General features: G+C 46.9%; 2 protein-coding genes across 4 annotated transcripts; one reads left to right on the top strand and one right to left on the bottom strand.

The window, feature by feature from the left end:
• The first annotated feature begins 307 nt into the window (after positions 1-307).
• Positions 308-5,254, top strand: LOC134132723 (E3 ubiquitin-protein ligase TRIM39-like). Of its 2 annotated transcripts, none has more exons than XM_062564465.1 (2): positions 308-499; positions 2,359-5,254. In XM_062564465.1, exon 2 carries the CDS (start codon positions 2,361-2,363, stop codon positions 3,966-3,968), a length of 1,608 nt encoding a protein of 535 aa, XP_062420449.1. In that variant the 5' UTR covers positions 308-499; positions 2,359-2,360; the 3' UTR covers positions 3,969-5,254. The 2 variants fall into 2 exon arrangements, with proteins under 2 accessions (XP_062420449.1, XP_062420450.1); XM_062564466.1 differs by having other exon boundaries at positions 308-554.
• A 333-nt stretch (positions 5,255-5,587) lies between these two features.
• On the bottom strand, positions 5,588-9,429 carry traf5 (Tnf receptor-associated factor 5). Of its 2 annotated transcripts, XM_037471983.2 has the most exons (10): positions 9,197-9,429; positions 9,043-9,106; positions 8,870-8,971; positions 8,541-8,624; positions 8,355-8,426; positions 8,159-8,230; positions 7,960-8,052; positions 7,634-7,774; positions 7,234-7,399; positions 5,588-7,125 (listed from the first exon to the last, which is right to left on the bottom strand). In XM_037471983.2, exons 1-10 carry the CDS (start codon positions 9,427-9,429, stop codon positions 6,542-6,544), a joined length of 1,611 nt encoding a protein of 536 aa, XP_037327880.2. In that variant the 3' UTR covers positions 5,588-6,541. The 2 variants fall into 2 exon arrangements, with proteins under 2 accessions (XP_037327880.2, XP_037327881.2); XM_037471984.2 differs by lacking the exon at positions 8,159-8,230.
• Between the last annotated feature and the right edge of the window lie 543 nt (positions 9,430-9,972).

The following is a 9,972-nucleotide window of genomic DNA, read 5'->3' as shown; positions in this document are numbered from 1 at the left end:
GGGCGCACAGGAGGTTCCCCTTTTTCTCCACTAATTTGGTCTAGGCCTATTTCTTTTGTATTGTTTTTGCATATTAACATGCTTTAGACATATTTTATTTGTTTTTTATACTAGTAGCCTACTGTGATGATTTTTCACGTCCCAGATTTTTTGGTGCCCCCCCAGGCACTTGGTGCCCTACGCGCAGCGCGTGATGTGCGTGTGCGGAGCGCCGGCACTGGTAAGGGAGGGACAACTGGGACAAATAAGACTGACTCCTCCACCAATCAGAATGAATCAGAGGGAGGAAACAAACGTCACCAGCAGATGACGCACCAGTAAGAGGCGGAGCTACACGGAGGGGCGAAGCTTCCACGTCACTCTCCAGAAACGAAAGTTAAGTTGGTCAGAGAGACAGACGCGCTGCAGTGAAGACAAGTCTCCGTGTTTCTGAGAGAAAAGTCAAAGTGACGTCATCAGGTGTTCCTCAGCAACACAGCAGAGTCTCTTGAGAACACAGGTGAGTACAGCTGGTCACATTTACACCTTCAACAAGCAGGAAGAACACACAACGCGTAAGTTCCTCTCTGTTCACTTCCTACTTGATAGAATGTTAACAATAAAAGCCTGTGTGTTTATCCACAGTCCCACGATACAGTGACTCAGTGTAACAGCTTCAAACTGTCCCAGGACTTCAGTCACTTGGAGCTGAATCTCTGTGCTTTAAACTTTAGTCTCTCTCTGTTTCCTGATCCCTTCCTCTGTTTCCTCTTGCTGCGTCACGTTAAACGTGTTCAACAGGAACCTGCTGGAGGCTTTTAGTGTCAATCATCTAAACGAGATGCTACACAGTGCCGGCGCTCCGCACACGCACATCACGCGCTGCGCGTAGGGCACCAAGTGCCTGGGGGGGCACCAAAAAATCTGGGACGTGAAAAATCATCACAGTAGGCTACTAGTATAAAAAACAAATAAAATATGTCTAAAGCATGTTAATATGCAAAAACAATACAAAAGAAATAGGCCTAGACCAAATTAGTGGAGAAAAAGGGGAACCTCCTGTGCGCCCCCCCTCCCCCCACCTCCCAGTGGTTTGTTCCATTATGCCTCAAATCTCAAATGTGGCAGACAGCTTTGAAACGGCTTCGAAAAGGCATCAAGAGTCGGGGGCGGAAAAAAGAAAAAAAGAAGAGACAGCGGGATGATGCTCGCGCGTCTCTCTCAGCTAAGACAATGTTTTAAACCAGGGGTCCCCAAACTTTGTCTCGTGAGGACCGTTGCTAGCGGCCACCGGGCGGCCGGCTGCCCACATGTACTCGCCTCATAATGTCCGCACGGACCGCCGGTGGGTCGTAGTCGGTACTCGTCCGCGGGCCGCCCAAAGTTTCTGTTACCGTTTCTGTTATCATTTGTTTTTCATGTTATCATTAAAGTTTTTGCATAACAATCAGCTTCAAGAGGCATATCCCAATCTGTGGTTTGCTCTTCGTATTGCACTGACTCTCCCTGTCACAGTTGCTGAGCGAAGCTTTTCAAAGCTCAAACTAATCAAAACGTACCTGCGCTCATCAATGGGGCAGGAACGTTTAAGTGGTCTGGCTGTCATCAGCATCAATGGGGACGTGGCTCAGAAACTGTCATATGACCTGAGAGCTGATTTTGCAGCTAGGAAATGCAGGCGTGTGCCTCTGTAGGGCCTTTGACAACTGATGATAGTGAAAATGTTTGTAATATAGTTCTATCGGATAGCAGAATGGTCTCTTTTATAGAGATGGTAAAGTAAATTATACTGTGCAGTTTGCACTTTATTATTATTATTATTTGTACTTATGTATATTATTTACTGAAGAAATGTGCACATTATTACTTACACAGTTATATACTTGAATACTTTCTGCGTTTACAATGTTCAGTTCCAAATCTGTGTTTTTAGTAATTGTGGTGGTATTTGGTATTTATAATTTTATCTTTTATATAATTTATTTCTTTACATGTTTGTTTATGTAAATTATTTATGTTTAGAAGTTATTTGGGGAATAAAGAGAACCTAACTAAGACATTCTGAATGGTTGTTATTCCTTTGGTGGTGGTGGTTGGTTGGTTGGTTGGTTGGGGGGGGGCACCACCAAGCATTTGTGCTTAGGGCACCCAAATGGCTAGCGCCGGCCCTGATGCTACATGTTTGTCACCAAGTAAGCAGAGCGTTGTTAGCGTGCTGCTCTTTATTCACAGCATGTGGACACGTTCTGGGCTGTTCATCAAGAATAGTGACCATGAAGACACAGGATTTTACCCAATGTTACACGCTACAATCCCACTGCTTTCAAATGACAACACATTATAATTATATATTTTTCTTCTCTTCCACAACATGTGTAGACATGGCTTCTGCAAACTATGGTCCATCTGAAGATCAGTTCCTGTGCTCCATCTGTCTGGATGTGTTCACTGATCCAGTCTCCACACCATGTGGACACAACTTCTGCATGAACTGCATCAATGAACACTGGAACACCAGCGACCAGAACCTGTGTCCAATGTGTAAGGAGGAATTCACCACCAGACCTGATTTGAGGGTCAACACCTTCATCACTGAGATGATTGTTCAGTTCAGACAGTCCACTCAGCAGAAAGCCAGCAGCAGCAGCTCAGAGCAACCAGGAGAAGTTCCCTGTGACGTCTGCACTGGAACCAAAGTGAAGGCCCTCAAGTCCTGCCTGGTGTGTCTGGCCTCCTACTGTGAGACTCACCTGGAGCCTCATCTGACAGCTTCACGCCTGAAGAGACATCAGCTGATGGACCCTGTGGAGAACCTGGAAGGCAGGATGTGTACGAAGCACGATAAACCTCTGGAGCTGTTCTGTAAGAGCGACCAGACGTGTGCCTGCATGCTCTGCACTGTTTTAGACCACAAGAACCATGAGTATGTTCCTCTGGAAGAAGAATATGAAGAAAAGAAGGTTGAGCTGAAGAAGACAGAGACTGAAATCCAGCAGATGATCCAGAAGAGAAGACTGAAGATTCAGGAGATCAAACACTCAGTGGACCTCAGTGAGGAAAATGCAGGCAGAGAGAAAGCAGAAGGTGTTCAGGTCTTCACTGATCTGATGGAGTCTGTTGGAAGAGGCTTGAAGGAGCTCCTCAAAACAATAGAAGAGAAGCAGGCAACCACAAAGAAACAGGCTGAAGCTTTCATCAGAGAGCTGGACCAGGAAATCTCTGAGCTGATGAAGAGGAGCGCTGAGGTGGAGCAGTTCTCTCTCTCTGAAGACCACCTCCATCTTCTCCAGTCCTTAAACATCCATCAGCCACCACCCACCAAGGACTGGACAGAGGTCCGTGTTTGTCCTTCATATGAGGGGACTGTGGTGAGAGCTGTGTCTCAGCTGGAGGAGACACTCAGTGAAAAGATGAAGGTGTGGTTTGCTGAAGCTGAGCTGAAGAAGGTCCAGATGTTTGCAGTGGATGTGACTCTTGATCCTGAAACAGCTCATCCTCAACTCATCCTGTCTGCGGATCGGAAACAAGTGAAACATGGTGATGTGAAGAAGAATCTCCCAAACAACCCAAAGAGATTTTCTTCTTACTGTGTTGTAACAAAGCAGAGTTTCTCTTCAGGCAGATTCTACTTTGAGGTTCAGGTTGAAGGAAAGACTGAGTGGTTTTTAGGAGTGATCAGAGAGTCTGTCGACAGGAAGGAAATCATCTCACGGAGTCCTCAGAATGGTTCCTGGATTCTATGTTTGACAAATGGAAATGAATACACAGCTCTTGATGATCCTCGAGTTGTTCTCTCTGTGAAGTCTGGTCCTCAGAAGGTGGGGGTGTTTGTGGACTATGAGGAGGGTGTGGTCTCCTTTTATGACGTAGAAGCTGCAGCTCTCATCTACTCCTTCACTGGCTGCTCCTTCACTGAGAAACTCTTCCCGTACTTTGGTCCTGGTTTTAAAGATTATGCTCCTCTGATCATCTCTCTTGCTGAACTTTGAGTAAATTAACAAATTTTATCTGATGTGCAGCCTGAACTTATTGTTGAACATTTAATATTTTCATAAACGCCTCTTACCTTTCCATTGTGTTCACAGAATACACTTTGTGTTATTGTTGTTGCATTAAAGGTCAATGGACAAAGTGAATTAATAACAGATGCAAATGTCCTTTTGGTGAGAACATTGTTTGAATAATTTAAAGTCAAATTGGCAAATTTGGATTTGTTTAGTGAATATTTGTAATATGACTTAAAATAAAGATAAGTCCTAATCAACGACAAATGTACATTTCTTTTTTTAAGTTACTTTTGCCTTATAAATAACTTGAATTGATCACTCAACAGAAATGACACATGAGTTATTTATTAATCTCTACAACAATTCATACAAATACATGTTAATTCATTAAAAACTTAATGTTCAAAATACAATTACTAATGCAGGATGGACTCTAAATACCCAACGGGGAGGACAGAAGGACTCGTGGAGGTCCACACGGAGGACAAAGAGACGTGTCCCCTACCTGGCTGATGCTGGGCAGTTTGGTGAGCAGCATCTGGAAGACGGGTGGAGGCAGAGTCTGCTGCAGCACCTGCAGCAGCTGCTGAGGCTGACCACACACGGCGATGGCGTTGGTCAGGTGGTCTACGCCTTTCTGGTGGTCTCCTGAGGAGCACAAGGACGCGAGGTGAAGACGCATGTCCTCAATGGGCTTCTTACAGCTTAGTCACTTCTCATTTTCAGTGATGTTCCAATGGAAGCCGTCTACGTTCTTCTTTTAGAACAAACTTCTTATTTAACCCTTGTGTGGTGTTCAGGTCTGTGGGACTGACTGAACATTTCAGTCCTTCAAAACTTCTAACAGCTGACTTTTCTCTTTTCTCTCTTTGTACAATGTTCATGCAGAGAAGTAATTCATCTGTTTTATTCCATTAAATAGCTACTTTAGTGGAAGCCCATTTCCACCAGTAAAAAAAAAAAAGATTATGAGATCAAGATGAATAATAATAAACAAAACGAGAGAAAATAAGAAAAATAAGAAAAAATATTTGCATTTGCATGGGTGTATATGAGGTTTGTGTCTATATGTGCGTGTGTATGTGCACATCTACACATGGGTATGTGAGTATATGTGTATGTTTATTGATGACAATGGATGGTGGATTTTTTTTACAAAAAAAAGAATAGTTACAAGTATGAGATCAAAAGTCATTGAAGAAATGAAGCATGGCATAGTTTTTAAAGTGTTTTTATTTATTTTCAGATTCAGATTCAAATCTGAAAAAATTGTTCATACGGCCCGTGAAACTTCTGATGGTTCCTTTGAACGTTTAAACAATAAGACAAAAATACGGAAACTCAGTTATCTCGTTTTAAAACAAAATGTTCATTCATCCATGTACACAGCAATCCTCATTAATCCTGCACTGTTTTCTGCTGTTAGTGGAACTGATTCTTTGTGTTTCTGTGTATTGTTCTGTTGCTTCAGTGAACAAAGCAAAACCAGTTCTCTACCACTAGGAGGCACAATGCGTGTATTTAAACCATAGACTTAATGAACTATTTACTTGTGTCTTTGTTAATTATCTCGGGTACTGAGACAGATGCATTATTGCTTTTCATTTTATATTCATTCATAGAGACATTTGGATCATTAATTCTCGTTAAATCCAACAGTTAGACCAAAGAGATCAAAGGGCCAAGATGATGAGATACAATATCGGCCAAATGCTGGAGTCTAAGGGAAAGGACTTGTACGAGTTGTCTGGAGCATCACAGACTGACAGACACCTGCTCTTCAGCACGTTGGACACATCACACTGTTACACAAAATGCTTGTACTGCTAATAACACTGGTCTGCTCTGGGAGGAGGGCGTTTTAAAACACTTAAACTGTGACTGTGACTTAGTAGAATCAATGAATGTTTTGACACCTTTTACTTGAAATAGAACATTATGATCCTCTTCACATTTGATTTATTCCCTCCATCATCACCAACGTTAAAACAGGGTTTAAGAAGCACTTTAACCAACTGCTGATTAAATAAAAACATGTTGAAAGTATTATTTCTATTATCTCTAATTCTTTGTCCGGTACACATCACACAATCTGGCCGACGTTGTTGTCTTTTAGCCCTGCCAACGTTTACACAAACGCATCATACAAGACAATAAATCACAACCAGTGATGTCAGCAACTAACAGACTGGAAGGCGCCATGAATCCCATTTCATTCACACTCAAAAAGAAGCAGGTGGTTTATTTTAGAGTCGCGATGAAGCAAAATCAAGTTCTTGATTTCTGACATTTTCTCCATGTTCTCGTGAGTTCAGGAGGAAAGATTATACAAATAACTTGATTTAAGCTCCAAGTGTCCGATAGTTGAGTCTCGATCTCAAGATAAGGGGCATTAAATAATTCTGAGTGATCGCAGTCGGACCTTCAAAGAATCCCTGAGATGCTACGAAAGCTAAAAAAAAAAAAGATAAATCCAAACGTCGGTCAGAAAGAAAGACAACGCTGACCATATATTAACTTACTAGTAACAATAAAGGAGTGAATCCTAAAAAGGCCTATGGGTCCAGCCCGGCCATGTCCACCTTCACCTTGACAAACAGCGCGTCGTCCTTCACGTACTCGGCGCTGTGACGAGGCTCCAGCTCGCCGAGGGGAACGAAGCAGGGGAAGCCGACGGCCACGTTGCCGGCGGACCCGGCGGCGGGCCGCCCGAAGCTCTTGGACGTCGGGTCGGGTCTGAAGCTGAGGCTCCGGTGGTTGGCGGCGCCGCTTTGATCCAGGAGGGACAGCGTCACGGTCTGCCTGAAGGGCCACGGCAGCAGGGCGTCGAAGTCCCCCGGCAGCAGGACCACGTAGAGGGACACGTGGGTCCCTCTTCCCTCGCCGTCCCCGTTCAGGTAGACCCTGGCGGCCAGATTGTAGCCGCAGGTCCCGGCATGGAACGGGACGCTGCTCAGGCAGGGCGGCTGACCTCTGACCTCGGCCTCCCTCCTGCTCCCGAAGTCGTCGATCTTCCAGACCAGCCGGCCGCCGAAGGACGCGGCTCCGAGTTCCCGCAGGTGCCGCCTGTTTGCGCTGAGCCTGGCGGCGTGGAGGTGCAGGAGACCCGAGTGCTGCTTCAGATCCTCTTCCAGAGTTCCTGGAAGAAGAACGCGACAGCAACCCGCAGGGACATCTCATCCACCTGTTTTCAGCGAACTGCCCCTTTGAGAACATTCAGCGCCGGGTCCGCTCCAGGTGTTCTTACCCAGGTGTCGCCTGAGGGCCTCGGCTGCAGACACCTCCTGGATCGCGGCGTCCAGCGACTTCCTGAGCTCCTCCAGTCCCTCCAGACCGGCGCCGAGTCCCCGAGACACCTGCTTCACGTCCAGCCGGACGGCGGACAGGACGTCCTCCTGCCGGCCCAGCGTCCTCTGACGGGACAGACAGACATCATTGTGTTTAAACAATAAAATAAAATGTCTTTTTGGTTCCTTACCCACAATGCAACTCTTCCTCTGAGAGGAGAGGGCGAGATCGTGGTTTGTTACAGTGCTCTGAGGTGTTCAAACCTCCGGATTTTCATTTTTAACTCTTCGTCCCCAATCAACGTTAAAATGAAGACTTTTATCAGACTTCACACAGCTAGAATCCCAGTGTGTGTTCACCTGGGCCGCAGAGACCGTGAGCTCCTGGTCCTGGTTCTGTTGCAGCAGCGGCCTGATGGTCTTCTGCAGGCCGGCGAGCAGCAGACCGTCCGTCTGGACCTCCTGCTGCATCAGCGCCTCCTCCTCCCGGAGAACCTCCACCTGCCCAAGGAGACGAGAATTAAATCTGCGCTGATCAGAGTTCCACAGCTGCAGAACTGGATCCTGAAACCTCATAAAACAGTCATCCTCAGATTCCCTGGATGAGGTGAGAGATTTTAATGACCCCTCCTGACACAGAAAATCAGTAATAACGATATCACTTCAGGTGTCTTTGTGAGACGCACCTGTTGCTCCAGGTGTGTGTTGCTCCTAAGGACCAGCAGCATGTGACGATGGAGCGCGGCGTCCTCGTGCAGCTTCACTCTCCCTCTCGTATCCTGCAGGACACACGACGGGGTGGACTTCAGTCTCTCTCTCTCTCTCTCTCTCTCTCTCTTTCATGCTGCCTATGGTCTCTCTTTGTCGCTCTCAGGTGAGAATCACCTGCACAGAGCAGCCAAACTTCTCGTAAGGACAGTCGACCTGCTCTGGACACGACTCTCTGAGTTCTATCAGCTGGAAAAACAACACGGAGACTTTTTTAAATATTACTAAAAAGGCATTGAAGAAGAATTACAGGAAGAGAAGCCCTTCTCCAATGTTTAGGATGTTGAGGTTTAGGAAGTGTATGAGCAGTCACCTTGTGTCTGGGAGCCGTCTGGGAGCAGCTGACTGGACAGTCCACCTCCAAACAGGAGCTCTGCACACGATCCTACAGAAGATGTGTTTCAGCTTTAAAGATTCACCTGGTTTCAGAGTGGAAAACCTTTTGCTTCTTTACACACGAAGAAGAAGAACATCATGTCCGTCCCTCTCTCCAACCCACCTGGTCGAGGGTGAGTCTCTGCGGGGGCTGGCAGTGTGGGCGGGGCTCCACCATGCGCTGAGGACAGGCGTCGGCCAGGTGCTCCTGCAGAGGACGATGGGTTCTTTATTTATTTATTTATAGAAAGCATTTCACATCTCCAGGAGACCAGCGGTGTGGTTCCTTACACGTGGATCGGGTGGATTGCTTTGTTTTCATACATTGGTCTTGAAGGGGTTTGGTCTTCAGGGTCTTAGAAACTCCACAAGCCAATGGGTGACGTCATTGTGACGGAGTGACAGCGATCCACCAGGCGCGAGTTGTCGGATCGCGTGTGTTTATGTTTCTACCTGCAGGTGGCGTAACGTGACCACGGAGGTGCATGCTGGGAAGTTGACGCAGTACACCTCCAAACCGGAGATCTCCCGTTTGCAGCAGTTGTCCTGGAAAACCTGCGGGCGTAAATGTCTCGATCAACGTATAGAACCGGACGCGGGTCAAGGTGAAGGTGCGCGCAGCTGACCCCGGCAGGTGTGATCGCAGCTCCGTCCACGGGACAAACCGGGCTGGACGCCGATGGACCCTCCCTGAAACACATTTTTTTTTTTTTTTTTTTTTAAATGCTGCTTTGCATGTTTCCATTCACTTGGATGCGGGTCGCCGCGCGCGTCTCTCACCGCAGCCCCCGCAGGCAGAGGAAGCAGTAGATGTGCCCGCAGGAGTTCTGCTGGGGGTCGAGCACCACTCCCCCGCAGACGGGACAGACAAACTCCTCCCTCAGCGGCGACACGAACCTCAGCGAGTGCCGGACGGAGGTCAGCGCCGACTCCCAGGAGCTCGCCCCGGACTCCCCGCGGCTCCCGGCGACGTCCCCGGGCGGCGGGCCGGATTCCGGGCGTGGCGCCGCCATGCGTCGGAGGAGGCCAGGCGGAGGAGGTCGCACGGGTGATGAGTTTTTCGATTTGGATGTATTCTAAGCATGTAAATCCTTCCAGATCTTCTTTTTTAGATTAACATTTAAAAATAAAACAACGTTTGACACGTTTCGACCCGCGGAGGTTCAACCCCGGATCAGCTGCTTTACTTTCACTTTCCCTCAGAGACGGAACATCTCGGCTGCAGGTTTGGCCGGTTTTCATACCTCAGTCCGAGAGACCTCCCCGAAGGCCCCGACCTCCTCCCGCCACCTGGTCGTCCTTCCTCCGGATTGATATTAACGATCAGTATCGATTATCTGCAGCCCGAACAGCAGCAGCAGCGGAAGAGGAAATTATACCAGCAGGAAGTGAGCACCAACAACCTGCTGTTTTCACAACACAAGTATTAATTATGAAGTATAAAGTAAGTAAGTCACAAGTTAAGAAGAAAAGTAACATTTCTTTTCAGAACGGCCCATTTAAGAATAATATTTATACTGTATATATTATGGATTGATGAACTATTGTTGCATTTA

The sequence above is a fragment of the Pungitius pungitius genome, chromosome 9, assembly GCF_949316345.1.
Source record: "Pungitius pungitius chromosome 9, fPunPun2.1, whole genome shotgun sequence".
NCBI classification, from domain to species: domain Eukaryota; kingdom Metazoa; phylum Chordata; class Actinopteri; order Perciformes; family Gasterosteidae; genus Pungitius; species Pungitius pungitius.
The sequence above is the reverse complement of the archived record's forward strand: the minus strand, read 5'-3'. Positions and strand labels throughout refer to the sequence as shown.